The sequence below is a fragment of the Musca vetustissima genome, unplaced genomic scaffold (assembly GCF_032173495.1).
Source record: "Musca vetustissima isolate MV318-11 ecotype Yass unplaced genomic scaffold, APGP_CSIRO_Mvet_v1 utg19228, whole genome shotgun sequence".
Taxonomy (NCBI): domain Eukaryota; kingdom Metazoa; phylum Arthropoda; class Insecta; order Diptera; family Muscidae; genus Musca; species Musca vetustissima.
Genome location: NW_026879637.1, coordinates 158,568 through 178,758, shown reverse-complemented (window position 1 = coordinate 178,758; position 20,191 = coordinate 158,568). Strand labels below are relative to the sequence as shown.

The window sequence follows — 20,191 nt, the reverse complement described above, 5'->3', positions numbered from 1 at the left end:
AATTACTCTCTCAAGAGAGAGAAACTCTCAACACCGATCCCGATCCCGACAAATATAAAACCACGCTTAACATGTCAAGAAATATGTAATCGCTATCGGCAATTTTGATTGATATTCCCCCAATGTTGGTCTGTTTCCGTAAAGCAAGAATCTACTAGAATTTACTATTTTCTTCTGATATGCATTCGAACAACGAAGTTCACTCTCGGAATTATGTACACGAATTAACACATTCATCCATTAAAAACTTTTCAGCAACATCAAATTAGTCCATTTAATAGAAACAATCATTGCATTGAGTTCCGAAATTGACTTTTAATTTAATTTATTTCGCTTTCTTGCAACAAAGCCTGCATGGCCATTGATAGTTAGACAATACAACAACAGTATTCAATATCCCATTTCGACCGCCTTATTTTCAATTCGACAACCCTAGTTTTCAACTCAGACTCAACAATAATCGAAAATAATAATTCCGATACGTTTTCTCCGTGAATATGTCATTTGAACCACTCGACACAACTACAAGATAAACATCTGTTTATGTTGACATCCAACTTTCGAACCAACAAGAACAAGAAGAAAGCATCAGTTCATAAGCAGTAGCGTATCGATGCCAAGACGAAGTAAACGTTAAGATATTCATAAATAATTAATTGATTTTTGTTTAGAGCGGTTAATGAACTCTGTTACAAAAACATAACAACAAGTCGCAACCTCTTGACTCTGACCGCTGAATCGACCAAATGAAAGAACAACAAAACGTAATGAACAGCTTAACATGCGAAATATGAAAGGCCTGCAGCGATTATATTTCGTACATTTCGTTACTCGGTTGTGCGATTGGCCAAGTCAGCATTAATTAGATAAACTTTACTGCTTAGCTATCAGCCCCCACGACGTGTAACCAAAAGCAACAACAAGAATCATTTAAGTTCTAAGTAAAGGCGCGTATCGGAGCGATATAAAAAATGTCTAATAGGGCACCTGATATCATTATATGGTAAGTATGATTGTGTACTGCGCTTTGGTTGGGTAAACTAATTGTGTTTCATATTCCTTTAGCGGGTTCTTCGTCCTGACCTTACTCGTAATCCACTTCTTTTCGGATATATTAAGAACAGCTTTGGGAGGGGACTATGAATCGCACAGAACTCTTTCTCAGCTGGTGGATGCCCAAGCGAAAGAATACTCATGGATTCTAAAACTCCTTGTTAATTGCTTTGGTTATAGTTGTGTTTTTGTTCCCGGTCTGCTAATTTATAAGTATGTCCAGCGCACAAATTACTTGGAAAAGAGTGGTAGGTTTTTGCTGGCTTTCTATTTCGTTATCGTTTTTCACTCACATTTGCTTAATTTTTTAGATAAAACCTATATACATGCTGCTGTTAGCATGTGTATTAATGGAAATACCGGGTTCGATGGCGAACGCGACGAACCATTGCAAAAAAGTGGCGTGGAATCAGTGGTGGCTGGACCTTCACCTCCACCCGCCCAAAAGGCAACTACTCCCAAGCGGACCACATCGCAGGAAGCCATATTGCTGATCTGGTGTTTTGGAGGTCTCATGATTTCCTATCTAACCTGGGGTGTGTTACAGGAAAAAATTATGACACAGGAGTACTATAATTTCGAAGGCGTGAAATCTCATTTCAAAGATTCACAATTTTTAGTTTTCTCGAATCGTCTTCTGGCCTTCATCGTAGCCTGCATTGTGTTGCAATATAAGCGACCAATGACCCGTCACAAGGCCCCACTCTACAAGTATTCATTTGCATCGTTTTCGAATATTATGAGTGCCTGGTTCCAATATGAGGCTTTAAAATTTGTCAATTTCCCCACCCAAGTATTGGCAAAATCTTGTAAAATAATTCCTGTGATGTTGATGGGCAAAATCCTATCAAAAAATAAGTACCAATGTTATGAATATTTTACGGCAGTTCTTATATCACTGGGTATGGTGTTTTTTATGATGGGTTCCGCGAGCAGCGATAAGTCAAATGGTGTCACCACAATAACAGGCATTGTGCTGTTAGCCATGTACATGATCTTTGATAGCTTTACTGCCAATTGGCAGGGTGACCTATTTAAAGCGTACGCCATGACACCACTACAGATGATGTGTGGAGTGAATTTGTTCTCGACTATTTTTACAGCTGCTTCCCTAAGTGTACAAGGTGGCTTCATCGATTCCCTAACATTTGCCACGGAGGTAAGCCATATTAAAGAATTTAACAATTAAACATATAAATGATCCATTTGTGTTTGATAGCACCCGAAATTTGTTTTTGATATTGTGGTACTGTCAATAAGTTCGGCAGTAGGTCAACTATTCATTTTCTACACAATATCAGTTTTTGGACCAGTTGTGTTTACCATAATAATGACGTTGCGACAGGTAAGTAAACAATTCATTCATAGGTATATTGTGATATGTTTAAACTTCTTTCGGTTGTTTACTAACGATTTGTCTTTGTTGATGTTGTTGTACACTTCCAGGCCACGGCTATCTTACTTTCATGTCTAATTTATCATCATAGCATCTCAGTTTTGGGAATACTCGGAGTTTTGGTTGTGTTCGTTGCCATCTTTATTCGCGTGTATTGCAATCAACGGTTAAAGCAAATGCGGAAACGTGCTGAGGCACACAAACCGAAAATGGCTGTTTAGTAGAGAATTGTTTTGTATTTATACACATTGATCACACTCACTTCCCCTTTGAATGTTACGATAACGACAACGTATGAACGAAATTAAGAAAAACCAATGAATTTAATTAGCAGGCGCCTAATGTTTATGTTCTTTAATGCCACTGAATCGCTCAAATTAGGTGCTAAGATTTAAATACTTAATTTAACGCATATGTGTACTGAATTTGTACATGGTTTTATATATGTATGTAAGATTAAACAAAGGTTTTTATTAAATATATATTTATAATAATAAATATAACAGTATATGTAAAGTTAGTTTTTAAACGAGACCCAATCTACTCTCAATATAGTTAAAGGAATAAATAAATATCATTAAATTAATAAAATTGATTTATTGAACGCCTATGTAACAAGAACAATTTTTAACTATTTGTCTATTATTTTGTCTATAATATTGAATTTAAGCTATTTTTCGTCTGTTTTTTTTTTTTCGTTTCAATTACTTTTCTGATACCTGGAATTTCTACATGACGGAATCTTATTTTAAATATTAGGTTCATTCGTTTACTCAATAATTTGTACAAATTATTACATAATGTTGTTCGTTTACCCAAAATCCCAGTAAAAGAGAGTGAATTGAGAGAGCAGATTTGACAGTTGTGTTACTGAGTATTTGCAAATTCTTACAAGGAAAATTTACTCAGTAAGAATTTTCTTGTACCATCAGCTGATATTTAATCTGCTGTTTTGTTATGTTTTGTAAACAAACAAAAAATTGTTCTCAAGAAAATTTATTGTTTTGTGAATTTAATTTTGATTTTGTATCATTAAATACAAAAATGGTTGAAGAAAACGCAAGTATTTAAAAATAAGGTAATACAAGAGTAATTGGCGAACGATTTTTTAGGTTACAAACCACTGACTCCATATACACCGAATCTGTAAACATCAATCAACATCAATATATTTCCAAATAAATAGTTAAAACTTACCGGTCACAACCCTTTTAAATGTTTGTGGAGAACAAACAACATCAATTTTCCGCTTGTTATCCATTTTTCTAATAAAAATGCTGTTTTTTAGTTTGCGCCAAATTGTTTGTTGTTTTAATCAGCTGTGTCGAAACAATCTTTTTACTGGATGTTGTTCGTTTACTTTTTGCAGTTTTTCTCTCTTGAAAAGGAAAAATTCGTATTTACTCTCTGCAAATTCTTACTGAGTAAATATTACTGGGAAAGTAAACGAACGAACCTAATGTTTATACACTTCACCACACTGTGGTACAGGGTATTATGTCTTTGAGCATATGTTTGAAACATGCAAAAGGAAATGAGATAGACATATGGTTTTGGGAATATGCATAGAATCACTTTCTGAGTCGATTTATGCATGTCCGCCTGCCCGTCCGTCTGTCCATGTTAAATTGTAAACAAAGTGCAGGTCGCATTTATTATCCGAATTGAATGAAATTTGGCATAGGTCACTTATTTGGGCCAAGGACGAACCCTATTGAAATTGAGAAAAATGGTTTCAGATTTAAATATAGCTCCCAATTATATTTTCGTAATGTAAATGGTATTCCAAAGTCCCTATATATTTGCACGAAATTCAGCATAGCGCACTGAATTAGTTATAGAATGATGTGTCAAGTTTCCTGAAAATCGATCCAGATTTAGATATAGCTCCCATATATATTTTCGTCCGATTTAATGTAAATGGTGTACCAAGTCCCTATATATGTTTCGATGTGCACGATATTTGGCACAGCGTACTGAATTAGGTCTAGAATAATGTGTGTTAAGTTTCACGAAAATCAGTCCAAATTAAGATATAACTCCCATATATTTTTTCTTCCGATTTTATGTAAATTGTGCACTAAAGACTCAACGTTTGTCCTATTGCCACACAATTTTGTACAATAAACTGTAGTTAATATAAGTTAATTTCTGGCAAGTCTCATTTAAATCGGTTCAGATTTTGATATAGCGTCTGTTAGGATTCATCTGTTGGTTATACCTAAACTGGTGAAGGGTATCATATAGTCGGCCCCGTCCGACTTTACTACTTTCCTTACTGTTTTTTTTTTTGTGATTCGGCCGGATTTTTAAGACTTTCACCTATGGACAGATACCTACATCGGCTACGCGCAATATTCTATTTCAAAGGAGTTTTTGTCGTCTTTCCTGTGTGGCCGGCCGTCGGCCGGGGGTTTAAAAATTTCTCCTATGGACAGATACCGGCTACGCGACAGAATCTCCTGGTAAATATAAATGGTTTTAAGCACAAGATAGTTTTTCGATCTGATAATCCTGGTGTTTGCGAGTCTATTTTTATCGAAATTATTTTAGATTCAAGAAAGATTTTATTTGGTGTGGTGTATTTGCCACACGGCAACATATCTAGCTTTGAGGAGACACACCAACAGATTTTATCTCAATACGAGTATATTGTTATTGCCGGCGACTTTAATTGCAACCTATTCGACATTTCCAAATCTTCTGAAATGAGGAGTATTTGCCTCCGTCTAGGTCTTTCTATTGGTCATAACTCGTTGCCTTCGCATTTGAATATCGCTACGGACTCTGTTTCCTTAATTGACTATTTTGCTTATAGCCAATCATGCTCTTTCGTTTTCAACGATCAAGTACAAGTTCCTTCTATTTCACATCATTCCTTAATCTTCGGTGCCATCGATGTTAATATTACTTCCACACAACACTTTTTTGAGTACCGTGACTACAAAAATATTGATTGGGACAGTTTACACAATTATATAGTTGAAGTTGATTTTGGTACTATTTATAGAACATCTGATGTTGATACACAGCTTTCATTTCTTGATTTCCTTATTGCGAATCTATTTTCTTTCGTCCCTATTGTTAAAAAACGTATAGTGTCTTGCATGGAACCATGGTTAAACAGTAGACCTATAATTCTTTCAAGTTCATTGCGAGATATTGCCTACAGGAACTATTTAAAATATCCTACGCAGCAGAATAAGGCTGTGTATCGCACTCTTAGGAACAAAGCTAAGAGTGTTCTTAGAAATGAACGTAAGAAATATTACGTCAAATATTTTAATGGGTTAAACGCGACACAGATTTGGAGACAGCTTCGTTCCGGCGGTATCGTTGGTAGTGACACTAACTTTACAACTGATTTAGATGTTGATGTTTTAAATTCATATTTTACTGAGAACAACAGTATTAGCAATGCGTATGTAGATTTACCCGATATTGATAGACAAGAATATACTTTATCATTTAATTGTGTTTTTGAAATTGATGTTTTTAAAGCTTTTCAGCGGGTTAAGTCCCAATCTGTGGGTATAGATGGTATACCTATTAAATTTTTAAAACTGATTTACCCATACATATCTAGGCATTTGACCTACTTTTTTAACACTATGTTTACTACATCGGTCTTTCCGCAAGCGTGGAAAGTTGCTAGAGTAGTCCCCATTCCCAAAGTTAAAGAAACACCGACTATAGAAAATATGAGACCAATAAGCATTTTACCCGCACTTTCAAAAGTTGCCGAGCACCTCATATTGGAGCAAATTCAAGAATTTATTGATGAGCGGAAATATATAAATGAATACCAATATGGTTTCAGGCGTGGGCTCAGTACTACATCTCTCTTAGTAGACTTAACTGATCTTATCAGAGAGACAATTGATGGAGGTGAAAGTGGTGTTCTCGTGGCCCTGGACTTATCCAAGGCATTTGATTGTGTAGATTATTCGAGACTAATTCAAAAACTACGATCTAATAATGCTTTTGATAATACAGCTTGTAATTTAATTCTCTCCTATTTGTCTGGGCGTTCCCAGTATGTTTCATTAAATGGCAAGACTTCTAATAAACTTAATATATACAGTGGTGTACCCCAAGGTTCAATTTTAGGTCCCCTTCTTTTTGTTTTATATGTGAATGACATTGGTAACTGTTTACATAATAGCGGATGTCGACCGTTTTTATATGCCGATGATATTCACTTATTTTTTATTGGCAAATCTAGTTCCCTATTGGAGTTTAACATTAACAATACCTTGTCCGCAGTATCGCGTTGGTTATGTAATAATAACCTAGTAATAAATGTTACAAAGACAAAAGCAATGGGATATGGTCCTTTATGTCGCCTCAATAGTATAGATATACGTGTTAATGGATTAATTATTGAGTTCGTTGATCGCATAAAGTGCTTAGGAGTTATTGTTGATAGCTAACTTGATTTTTCTGCTCATATTGATGCTCTACACCCTAGAGTAATGAATATTCTTCGAAAATTATACTCAACTGAATTCTATTTGCCACGATTTGTAAAGATAAATCTTGCTTATTCTCTGTTAATATCGCTTATGGTATAGAAGTTGTATCTGGCACCACACATGAGCATTTTAACAAAATAGAAAAATTGTTCAATATGGTTGTAAGGTACGTTTATAATTTACGTCGATCAGATCATGTTTCAGCTTATGCGGCTGAATTTCTAGGAGTACCGTTTTCTGTTTTCGTAAAGAAAAGAGTTATTTCATTTCTATATAAATCTGTCACTTTAGATCTTCCCGGTGTCCTGCGTGATCGACTTGTTTTCTCTAGATCTACCAGGAACACTCAGTTAATTTTCCCGCGCTATTCCACTTGTTTATATGAAAGATCTTTTATTATTCGTTCGTCACGTTTGTGGAATCAACTTCCTGTTGAACTACGACATTTTTCTTTTTCGCGCAGTGTATTTCAACGCAAGTTTGAAGATTTTGCTGTTAATTACATGCTGGACTAATGTATTTTTTAATTTGTTTGGTAGATGCGACTTTATTCAGTTCTTTTGCTTAGATATTACCAACAATAGTCTTTACTGCTTTATTTTTACATGGCTGGAGAGCCTTTTCTGCTTTGTAGTTTGTTAATTAAAATCCATATATTATGTTAGTATATGAACTGTTTAGTTTTAAAATGAATTTAAATATGCTTTAAAGTTTGTTACATAGAATTCATAATTTATATTAAGATATATACTGTATAGCTATAAGATACGTTTTATAATGTGAAGTACACTTTTGTAGTTTTGGCATGTTGCGATATTTATTGGCCAGATGGCTTTTTCGTGGCAATAAAATAAAAAAATAAAATAAATAGAATAGTTTTTGTGGATGGCCAGCCTTGGGCCGGGGCTTTAAGACTTTCACCTATGGACAGGTACACAGGCTACGCGACAGAATTTCCCTGTTTTTGTAGGGTTCTAAGGCCCATATTGCTCCACAACAGATACATGTGGCTGTATCGCACCATTTTGGAAAGGGCAAATTGTTTTTCAAAATATCGGGTCCCAAAACCTAGTTTTTTGACTGTATCTCCAAAACGGATTGAGATAACACCTTTATATCAACTTAATGGAAAGGTATTTTTATAATAGTAAGCCAGATCTTCAGATCACCTATAACTACTATACCGTAATCTCCTAGGATTTGAATTGGCTATATGGAACTGCTTCGTTACCTGGCTGGAGTTTGTGCTTTCGAAGCCCTTGTAATATTAATAAATTACTTTAAAATTACAATTAAATCAATTCAAATAATTCTAAATCGTTTAAACCCTTCAAAACTTGAAACTTGACGACGCGTGCTTTAAAAAAAAAATAAAAACAAGATCTATTAATAAGGTCACCAAGATAGCAATCGAAATCGGAAAACAGCTGTTTTTTCTCAAGTCTAATGTCAAAAATTTCGACTTTGTTTACGTTTTCATAATGGAAATCAATTCGCAATAATGCATTTTGACAGCAAACTTGAGAAGTATCGATACTTCTGTTGAATTTTCCTTTTCCATCGGCCCAGCTGTTGGACAAATAAATGTCAAAAATGTTGTTGTAATGTTGAACCAAAAAATTAAAAAACAAAATTATAAATGAAAATCTCTAATTTCGAATAGATTTTTTGGCAATACTTTTTTTAACATTTTCTACAAGAATTTGTGTAAAAAAATCTTGTCAATCTGTTTTGGCAAAATATTTTTGACATATCAAAATACAACAACCGATGTAGAAATTCGACGATGCGTCTACCTTGTATATCTACCTTGCTTAAGTGGCCCACACACGTCAAACATGTGCGTTCGATCGGTGTGAATCGAAGCAATGTTTGACGTGTGTGGTACGGTGTTCACACCGATTTGCCGGTGCGCACACCGATCGAAAGAAATTAAAAATTTTTAATTTTTCGTTGTGCGACGCGCACATGTTTGACGTCTGTGGCCTGGTGTGTGGATATTTTCTCATTTGTTGAGAAATTTCGTGGAGTGCGGATCAGCGGACAAATGCAATACATATGTATTTGGAAGATTTTTTGATATTTTTACACATATTCTACTGTGTGCCAAATAAAAATGTTTTTTCCCGGAATAAAGTAAAAGTATTTAATACATTTATATTAAATAAAAATATTTCATCTTTTTTCCGTCATCACTATCGCGGTCCAAAAATCTTCACGCTTCAAAAATAAATATGAAATGAAGTTTAATGGATCCGTTTGACGTGTGTGGGCTAGGAGCTTCACACCGATCGAACGCACATGTTTGAGGTGTGTGGCCTACCTTGCTTAGGGACCTTCAGGCCGAAAATAGGATAGAAGAGGAGAAATAGAGAGAATACAGGATAAAAAATAATCAAAGCAAAACAGACGATAAGCAGCAATGTCGAGAAAGGAAGCGAGCTGGGAGACGATTTAATAGTTAAGGGTTTTAAGTAGTATTTCTACAAAACATTCCATCAACATGGATGACGTCGATCTCCAACTGAACTTTGCTATGTGCTTCGACCATTTCCAACACAATGAGTCCACAAAAGACGAACAGTACAAGACGCCACTTAATAGCAAAGACAATTCGCCCAACAATGAATCGGAAAGCATAGAAGTGGTCGAGACACCGAGCAATCCCTACAAAGGTCCACTTCAGGAAAGTACAATCAGTTCAGCCAGTACCAACAACACAGACATTTGTGTCTTGGACTCGCACTACGCCAATGACGATTTACACTTCTTGCCCGACGACAACATCGATGACCAGGAATTTTTAGAAAGTGAAGATGGAGATGAGGTATTTCTTAGAGCGGCTGATGTTTCGGAGGACAATGGGGATTTTACTCTCCTTAGGAAACCGGTTAAGTCGAGACGCATGTGTAATTGTGACGAATCGACTGAAGTTCTTATGCTAATAAACTCGGAATACCAGGACAAACGTAAGCCCACATATTCTGGAACGGATTCGGATGTCGAGGTGTTAATGTCGGAAGAAGTTGTGGAGTCCGACTGGTCATCGGGGAATAATGACCATAAGGACGAAAAGTCGTTGACATTTGAAGCTGAACCGGATAGTAAATTTGAGGAGGGAGACACATCACACAACCAATTGTCAACGGATTCCAACATATCTTGCGCGGAATTGGGTGCAAATTCTGAAAACAACAAATATGCGAGTTTGGACAGAGCACAATTACTACAAATAATACAACAGCAAGAAGAACGGATCCAAGCGTTGGAAGCAACTGTGGAACAGTATCACAAAGCCCAAGAAAGATTGTTTGAACACGTCGATGCGCTCCGTTTGGAACTCAATGAAATTCGAATAACGCCGATTCATAAAGGGAATGGACACAAATCTGCACAGTAGATTAGCCGAAAATGTCTCAACGCACGTTTATTTTGTAATATTATTCATAAGAACCCCTATTTGTCTAAAGAAGACCCAGTCTACCTTTTTTTAATTTGCTTTTTATTATCTAAAAAAATTGTTAGTGCATAATATATATTTATATTTGCACCATATATATATATAGTGATCTCACATACAATAAAAGTGTATTTGCCAATATGGAAAATATTGTTGTGATAACTGGTTCCTCCTAATGTCAGTCTGCTTTTTCGGCCTAACATCTTTTGAATTTATATCAAAAATGTGTCAATTAGATTTAACAATTGCGGACAACCGCATTCTGCCGATTTTACTATAAAAGACAACTTTGAAAATGGACCAATTGACAGAGTGATGTAACTTTTTACCAGCATTTGCTGGACACTCTTGCCATAATTTCATTTCCAGAACAATTGTAAGGAAAAAATATTGCTGGGGTGATTCCAATTGTTCGTCTTTGCTCTGTGAATATAGAACGTTCGGAATTAATATGCATAACATTATTAACTTAACATACTTGCAATTTTTAAAGAAATTTTAATCCGGTAAATTTATTGAGATATTCCAATAGTAATTGACAACATTGCCTTCTCTGTTATGGGAATATAAATATGTTTTAGTAAACAAGTGTGTATGATGTTCTTGAAAGTAATTTTGTAGGCGTTAGAAGACCTACGTATTTCCTACCTATTGAACTTAAGAAAATATCCAATTGTGCTAACCTGATCTCTGGATCGAACATTGTTTTAGGCGGAACATTTTTTTTAAATCGTAATTTGTCATTAGATACATATTACTTAAACGGCATATACATTAGAACTTTTTACCGGGTTAACCTTCTCCGTGAGGATTTATTTTACATATATGTAATGGAATTGATAATTTAGATTTTCTGGATCTAATAAATGCGGTACAATGTAAACGTATTATTAGGCTGTTAAGGGAGAAACACATACGCAAGATCAATCTATAAAGGTCATCAAAATATATAAAATCCAAAAAAAACCATAGTTAGCTTTGACAAAGCTATCGAAAAAATTTTCAATTTTTTTAAATTTTTGTCTTAAAATACACAAAATGCTTATCGAATTTGATGAAAAAGCAATTATTAATAAAAATAAAAGAAATGCCATAGTGGGGAAGTAGAATATTTTTGTACGCTTCGTTGGAATTTAGGTAACGTTGTTATTAGCTTTGCCATTAAAAAAGTTCTCGAACAGACCAATTAAGTTGACCTTGTTCAATGTAAAATAATAAAGGAGAACGGTGTCCAAAATTAAGAAATATTCTGATATTCCTTTATAAAATGACATTTCATACAATGCCAACTTAACATGCCATGCCTGAATCCTCGTATGTGTTTCCCTCTTTAGTTTTCGATTTGTTTTTTTAAACGGCTAAATTTATTTTAGTTCAGGGAGAGGGTGCGATAACATATGATTCTTTCCGAATTTAAATAAATATATTGTGTTTTTTAGTTTAGGAAACCTATTTTTAAACCATGAAAATCAACATAGCATCACGTAATCTCTCGTCACAGTTTTTACTGGAATGAAGCTGTAGTAAACTGGAGAAAAATATCGGCGCATAACGTACGCATTTAGGTAGAGCACTGACAATTGTCAACAGCACACACTTGTCGGCTTACAAATCCCTGTTTCATTCTCATATAGATACAAACAGAGCAAAGTGAGCATAGCCGTATCGTATTTTTCAAGTTTTTGTGAAAATAAAATAAAAAAAATAAGATTAGAAAACCATTGAAATATAAAAATTGCAGATAAATAAAATATCAAACATTATTCCAACGTCATACAGGCAGGTAAGATTTGTTTTTTTTTCCGTTTTTTTTTGTACGGAGCTATTTTTAGATTTAGATACATATTGGGAACAAAGAATAATAGGTCTAACCTCAAATGCATCTGCCAGCTTCAAACATTCTTTGAAAGATGTCATTTTCCAAAAAATAATAAAAATGACTCATATTTTGTTTTGTTGTTTTGAGGCAGAATTGTTTTATAACAATTTGCCAATTTGAAGGACACATTGATTTCCGGTATATGTGGTAAAATGTAATTATTAATATATTGTACGAATTCAATTCATTTTATATACTATATATTCTTAAATGTTTTCTTGCGTGTATATATATTTGGTATACTTCGAGTTCGAAATGGCGAACATTTTGTCAAACCACACAAAACCAAACACCAGTGTTGTGAGAAACGAATAACGTTTTCTGTTACAGGACAGGGGGTCTATATTAATATTTTAGTCTTCGCGCTTTTGTATATAAAAATGAGAAATATTTAGTTTTGAGGATATATTAGGATTCACTTTCTGAGTCTATTTTGTAAACAATATCGCATTTATTATTTAGTTGTGATGAAATTTCAAAGAGAGATTGTTGTTTCCGTACCGCTTCCATCTACATTTTCGTGCACCATCGAGGCAACTGTATCAAATGGAAGTGGATTTCGATATAGTTCCCAATATGAATTGTAAAGCACTATTTTATTTGTGGCAATTCTTAGAATTATTTCTTGTTAACTCGAGCTGTGCTACCGTGACCATATGGTCACACTCATAAGATGATCAAAAATCATCTGGTGTGAACTACTGATAAATATCCCACTGATGATTTGTGAGATGCAATTGATCAAATTTTCGGATTCAATGGCCCACAATCTAGAGACGCTGAAAGTTTCGTCCCAAAATACAAAAAAAATAATAATTACAGCACTATTCGGGTTAATATCCTAAATAGGACATGAACAAAGATTGATGTCGCTACATCCTTCCATTCGGGAGATACAGTACATTTGTTCCGAAAAATAAAAGGCCAATATCAAGAAAAACAATTGCAATATGATTGAACTAATACATGTTATTATTCGTTAGGAACTTTTTTACAAGAGATAATTTTAAGAGAACAATTCGAACGCGAAGGAATTTAAATAATTTGGACAGAATACATAAATTAGTAATGTACCCATAACTTGACCAAAATACGCATAACTTGACCCATTAACTACATAGTTGAGATAAACATAATGTAAATCAAGATTTATTTCACGGTGAAAATGTAAGTTATTTCATAAATCGACATACAAACTATTTGTAGTGTTGAAAACTACCTATATTGACAAGGTGCAACACTTTTGCTTAATAAAGGAACTAAGCTTGATGAAATTTTACACTGGTAATTAATGTTATACACATTAGGAGCACTTACCCTACATCTAATTTCAAAAAAATCTTATATGTTTTAATGCTAAGCAATTTTTTGTTATTTTCTCTAAATAAAATATATATTTATATCTATTTTTAGATCCGTCTTACAATTCCGAACAACTAAAGCCAAATCATGGCGTCAACCTTATGCAAAATACACGTAAACAATTCGACAGGTGTATCTTTAAATGAGCGCTTTACCGCCATAACAACACAACCTAAAGTTTCCGTTACACCTGCCCGTAGTCGCAGTCGAAGTGTTGAACGAGCAATGCCTCGTGTGGATCAAGCAACATCAAGAGCCAACCAACGCCTATTGGCTGAATTACAAAGGAAACATAAATTGCAAGCAGCCATGAAATTGAAACGAGTACGTTTTCCAAAAACATTACTTTACATCCTAACCTATGAAATGACAACGTAAATGCTTAAAATCGCTTGAATGGAAATATACTTTCCTGCGAAAAAGATTTCAATCCTTTTAACGGGCTAATGAAATGTTGAAAGATATTAACATTCCACAGAAGTTGGAGCTTGTTGCCTCAGAAAGCCTAGAAACCCAATTCTATTAATATTTTACACTTTTCATGACAAAGCAGTACGTAAGGGAAGATGTATTTAAATTTCTTAAAATGTTGCTGAGGAGTTAAGCCTGTGGTTTATTAGCTCTTGGCATGCTGATTTCTCCACTAGCTACAAATAAGACCAATTAATATAAAGAAGTTAAAAGTTAAAGAAAATAATACGCTCGAATCAAAATTATTTCGAATACCCGATAACGTCGATATCTGCGTGAGTCTGACATCAAATCAATAAGTACATTGCAGTACAATACTATTGACATGTGCCGATATTATAATTAGGAACTAGTTATCATTTTAACATCGGTTAAGAATACGATTTGAGACGACACCAATCAATACAAAAACCAACTACAAAATAAAAGCAATAGGGCTTCTACAACAACAACAACTACAACATAAATCAATACCTTATATCCGTCATTACCGTTATCAAACAAATCAAGAGATATTTTAAGAAAGCTCCAGTCAGCGTTCAGTGTTCTTTGGTCACAACAATAAGCCAACCACAACATAGAGCAATTCCTAGCAATCGTCATGAATGTATCCGACTTCTCTGGAGACCTATATAATAATGTCACATTCTACGTTCAGTGCATTTTTGGTGTAGCAGTACTTACAACGGTTTTTGGTGTTGGATCTGAGAAAACTAAGCGGAATATCAACATTAAATTATTTCTGGATTAACAATAAGCCTCACATAATAGTATGCTGTACTCAAATATGAATTCTTTCCTGCTTCAATTTTTCTCTTTGTTGGAACGAAGTTCTTTTTATAACTGAAAGGGATGAACAGCAAAACAATCTTAAATTTCAATAGTTGGGTTTCCAGTGATGGGAATTGCCAAAGTTGCCAGTCCAGTTACAATAAAAAAGGGCATATATGCCGAGCAAAATATTAAATAAAAATAGTCCAGCCAAAATCAACAGCATCCAGAGAAGTACATGAACTGTTTAACCTTAAGAGTCATTCGAAATATTCTACGCTTTTGTGAGTGCTTAAAAAATATTGAAGAGCGGATAACTAAAAAATAACACACACTAATTGTCATACCAAAAATTCTTGATTTAAATTTAATATAACAAAAAAGTATTTTGAAATGTGAATATCATTATCACTACTTATATCAGGTGTTATGAACATATTCGGTATGACGTTTCTGTTATAATCAACAACTAAAGTATGCCGAGCGAAATATTTGATGTTAGCAGTCCTGTTCAATATCTCAGAGTTATCAATTTATCCACACAAATTGTCCAGTCGAAAATGTTTTGCTTGGATTTGAATACAAGTTTCCACAACTGACGTTTTTCGAAATGTAAACAGTCGAAGTTATCGAAATATACATTGTGTACAAGTCACTAACCGGCTACTACAGTAAATCAAATTGTGCAGCTAAAAGGCAACATAAAATGGGAAAGCTAATTGAAAATAGAATTGGGTTAGGTGTGAAGGCCAAGTAAAAGTAATGTTGACAGAGAACATAGAATGAGAACTTAGAGTCCCACATGCGGACATACTCTAGCAACACATATAATAAAATTCATATTTCTTCACACATTATTACGTGTGAATCTTACAGAGAAGTATGCGTACCATCGGTGGTGGAGGAACTGGAGGCGGAGCATATGGAAGAATTAAACGCGGCAGTGTAAAAGCGTTACGCGTCGGAGCCAATGGCAAGCCCATCAGGACAAATAGTCTGTCCAATATTGCAACGTAAGAATCAATTCTCTTATATTAAAATTCTTCTACTACTACTACCACTACTACTAAACTTGAAACAATCGTACATTTCGGGAGATAATGTACAAACATTCCACAAACATGCTAATAACATAATAGTTCAAATGAAAACAATCTCCCGCCTCCTTCCCGTTAAGTGGAATTTCCAAATTATATTAAAACAAACACCACAATTATTCTTCACCATAAAAACAAATAGGATGAATGCTGACCGTGAACTCCTTAAAAGACGTGCTTCACCTGCACCCTTGCGTCGTTCCAACTCTTCGGGCAATTTAGCAAATCGATTGGGGCCACGACGCCCTGTTGTTGGTGGTGCTGCACAACGTGTTGCTAGAAGACGTTTGGATAGACAACGTGGCGGTGTCATTGACAAAAGAGGCAGATCTTTGGCCAGCGGTCGAGGCCGCAGTCGTTCTCGGACACGAGTTCAAGAGAACGGCGGACGTGGCCGTTCTCGGTCCCGTCAAAATAATAATGCAACTGCTGTTGCTCCTCGTGGACGCTCCAGAAGTCGCAGTCGCAACCCTGTTCGCTCACGTTCCCTTAGTCGCAATCGCGGTCGCGATATTAATGCCAAGAAATCTAATCTACCCGTTAAGGCCCGTTTGGGAGTGCGACCAGGCGAAAATGTCAACAATGCCACAAATCAAAGAAACAGAAATAGACGTCGCACATCAAGTCTATCACTGCGCGGTGTGCAAACAGGGCGTGTACAGAAACGACGTAACTCGACTAATGCGACAACCAAAAACAACGGTAGTCCACGTTCAAGGTTAGTAAATATTGTCTTAAATCAATTGTGCGTTTTGTGTTAAGTATCCTATATTTGTTACACCTTTAAGATCTGTCACTCGGAATACAAATGGCCAGAATCAGCGCTCTCGCTCACGTTCTCGGACACGCAAGGGTCAGGTAGGTCAGACAAGAAACGGACAAGGACAATCACCACAAAAGAAGGGCACTGGAGGAGGTCAGACACAACAGAGAGGAGGTCGTGGTCAAGCCCAACCTAAAAGAGGACGTAGTCAACAACGCCGGCGTGGTATTAACAGTGCCCAGAAAGGTAGTAACAATTCCAACAGACGTGGTCGTAGTCGCAGCCGCACAGGAGGTCGTGGAGGTCAACGTTCTCAAGGTAAAAACGACCCATACGTGAGTAACATATTCCGCCTCGGATGCTAACGAAACAAGAACGGCAGGATAACTCAAATTCTATTAAACTAACGCGTTCAAATAGGCCTAAGATTATAACATTTATTTTCTTTGGTAGGTAAAACAACAACAAAGGAAACGGTAAAGAAAGAAGATCTCGATAAGGAACTAGATCAATATATGGCCACCACAAAGACTGAGAATGATATGGATTTTCTATTGAAAAATTAATGGACCCTTAATTGCAGGCGACTGATGAGAAAGGGGGAGTCATCATATCAATATGGACATTTTTTGAATTAGCTCTATTGATGTTTTCGTCGCTCATAGATGTAGTATTAAACAAATTTAGTAGTTTTAATTCAAACCATTTATGCTAATTTTTAAGAAATCATCATTTTTTTACTTGTAATCCATTTGTCACTACTACTCTATATAATCACTTGACTGTAAATACACACTTTAGAATTGTTTTGTTTGCCAGAGAAATAACTCGGCATAACCATTTGGATGAAGAACAGAGTTGTCTTTAAAATAATTGATATTTGAATTTAAAATACATTTAACTACATGTTTAGTTATATACACACAAACATAAAATGTATAAATATAAAACAAATAAATAAATCTATATAAAAAAGTTGTGTCATTGTGGAATTGATGCAAATACGATGGGTTTTTTTTAAATCGTAATGAAAGTCCAAATGGGTATTAAAAGCAACACAAATCGAATGTATAGAAAAAAAATGGTGGTTAGTGCTCTTGAAGTTAGGTTTGATTACTGACGGACAGATGAAGTATGGATAAGACGTAACGAAGGGGTCTTTAAATGCCTGATAAAATGATTAATTGTACCATATTTAGTGCAGTTGGTATTGACGAACGTATAGGCTTAAAAACATTAAATTTGGAATGGATTTTGCCGAGTTATGAAGCGGGTCTGAATGGCCATAAAATTACTACTACATGTCAACTGTATTTATATGGAGATGGATTTTTAGAACATTAATCGATGTTAATTCATACCAAAGGTACTAAATATGGTGCTTTAGGTCTTCATTGATATTTGCGGAAAATAACTGTGAACACTTTTCTAAATATATAGCATCTTTTACACATTACACATGTGGCGTAATAACACAAGCCATAACTGGTGCTTCAGCATCTACATATCGGTATGTATGTTGATACCAATATATTATATGTATGATACGGTGTGCTACTTTAATACAGAGACACAAGAAAATAATAGTCTGATTTTAAGGACATTCATTTTTTTCCATTTGAGCACGTTGAGTCATTGCTCTTTACGTACTGGAATATGACTTTCTGCACAGTGCGTAACATAATGGCGTATATCCTTGTTCATGCATTTTTCACTACTCAACCACTGGCAAATTGAGTCCTTGGCAAATAATGGAATGTTTACTGTTATTGGTTTGGTGGATAAACATGTCTAATTGATGGCATTCATTCTCTGTTTGTCACATTCTTCCGACTGTCGATGACATTGTAACCATTAATGGCAGCTCAAATTCATGGAGATTCTTAGCCTTTATATGCAGTGCTAAGAGATGTGCGTATTTTATGCCAATACAAAGTATTACTTAAGAGCAGTTGGATGGACTTACAATCTGAAAGTGAGAATTTCAATCGATGCGAGATTCAATGGAAACCGTTAACTTTTTGCTTACTTTACACTGAGAAAATAAATGTATTTTCTTAACAATCTAGAGATCTCGTATTTTTAATGTATAGTTTGCACCGATCTTGCCTATAGATTTGAATAGTAAACTTTAGTTCGTGTCATAAATGAAGACTACAAATGTTGAAGAGGCACAATTGACAAAATATATCTGAGAGGGAATACAAACCAAAGCCAAATGCAAAATCGGCGGAAAATTATTTTAAATTATTCTCTATGTTCTTTTTTACAAGAATCAGAGATAATTTTGGTGGTAGAATTCGTACAATTCGAATACGAAGCGATTTAAATAATTTGGACTGTATACACAATTTAGTACTGTACACATGTTTGCCCTCTTCTCTATATTTTTACCAAAAATTTGAATTTTTTAGATTTTTCCCTTGGATTTTTCGTTTGATATGTGTCTTTCATAATCTGGTCTTGACATATAAAATCCAAAGATTATATATGTATCTACTAACAGCATATTAAATATAAGCTCTAAAACATTTTGTTGCCTGTGGGCAACATTGGACCACAAAGGGTTAAACATTGAAACTCCAATGAATTTCAGTCTATGGAACAGCTCTAAATAAAAAATCCATTTGTTTTTTTAATTTTAAAATCAACATTAATTTATTCATAAATTCAGTTTAGGTTAGGTTCAATGATACACCCTGTATTTTTTCACACTACTACAAACATACGTATGTATTACAACTATGTGGTTTTAGATGGCTATATATGATTGTTTTCTTTTCTTATTTAGTTTTATCTAAAACAAAATTGTACAGTACTTAAACTACATACATACAAATAGCTTAATATGTTAAAATAATTAAGTATGGATACATTTTACAAGTGTTACATACTAAAAGGTATATAAGTTGTCCGGATAGGTAATTGCAACGTAAGCTACTATCAGAATCTATGCACATTTATTGCTTGAAAAAATAACAACTGAATTTTTGTTTGTTTAAAAATTCTTAATGCAGTACATTCTCTTTGTCTTTGATAGGTACAGTCGCTCACTCACTCACACCTACTGATATTCACCCTATAATCCTAATAAATGATATATGCATATATGTACGTTTAAATGTATTTATTTTTTCTGTTATTTACATGATGATGGGTGGTGGTGTTCGACCGTTAAGCTCCACATGTCAACAGAGACATCAACATTCATCATCAGTTATGGTGTAACTGCCACGGAATTCGCTTAATGGTGTTGCAACATTGCCACTGGACGAGGAGTTGGTTGGGCCAGCTGCCATTAGGGGGGCGCCCTGGAATGATATGGCCAATGGCAAGGCAGAGGGTGCACACAAACTCAACGCACTGCGTCCCTCTGTCACCGAACGATATCGTGTTGGACGACCAGATCTGCAACGGCGAAACGAAAATATATGAATTAGTAAACAGACAAATGCTGGCATGCA

The 20,191-nt window shown here is 34.9% G+C and overlaps 2 protein-coding genes across 2 annotated transcripts; both read left to right on the top strand.

Moving 5' to 3' along the window:
• Positions 1-971: 971 nt before the first annotated feature.
• LOC133324648 (adenosine 3'-phospho 5'-phosphosulfate transporter 1) lies at positions 972-2,677 on the top strand. Its single transcript, XM_061533481.1, has 5 exons — positions 972-1,003; positions 1,066-1,301; positions 1,365-2,212; positions 2,273-2,398; positions 2,500-2,677. Exons 1-5 carry the CDS (start codon positions 972-974, stop codon positions 2,668-2,670), a joined length of 1,413 nt encoding a protein of 470 aa, XP_061389465.1. The 3' UTR covers positions 2,671-2,677.
• Positions 2,678-13,712: 11,035 nt separating this feature from the next.
• On the top strand, positions 13,713-17,293 carry LOC133324646 (serine/arginine repetitive matrix protein 2). The gene is made up of 5 exons (XM_061533480.1): positions 13,713-13,949; positions 15,744-15,880; positions 16,107-16,682; positions 16,753-17,062; positions 17,177-17,293. The coding sequence occupies exons 1-5, from the start codon at positions 13,713-13,715 to the stop codon at positions 17,291-17,293; spliced, it is 1,377 nt and encodes a 458-aa protein (XP_061389464.1).
• Positions 17,294-20,191: the final 2,898 nt, after the last annotated feature.

Bases quoted from the DNA above. Each gene is read 5' to 3' on its own strand.
- LOC133324648 (XM_061533481.1), top strand. From the start codon at position 972: ATGTCTAATAGGGCACCTGATATCATTATATG. The intron at 1,004-1,065 runs GTAAGTATGATT...ATATTCCTTTAG, and splicing joins GCACCTGATATCATTATATG to CGGGTTCTTCGTCCTGACCT. The intron at 2,399-2,499 runs GTAAGTAAACAA...GTACACTTCCAG, and splicing joins TAATAATGACGTTGCGACAG to GCCACGGCTATCTTACTTTC.
- LOC133324646 (XM_061533480.1), top strand. From the start codon at position 13,713: ATGGCGTCAACCTTATGCAAAATACACGTAAACAATTCGACAGGTGTA. The intron at 13,950-15,743 runs GTACGTTTTCCA...TGAATCTTACAG, and splicing joins CAGCCATGAAATTGAAACGA to AGAAGTATGCGTACCATCGG. The intron at 15,881-16,106 runs GTAAGAATCAAT...AAAAACAAATAG, and splicing joins AGTCTGTCCAATATTGCAAC to GATGAATGCTGACCGTGAAC.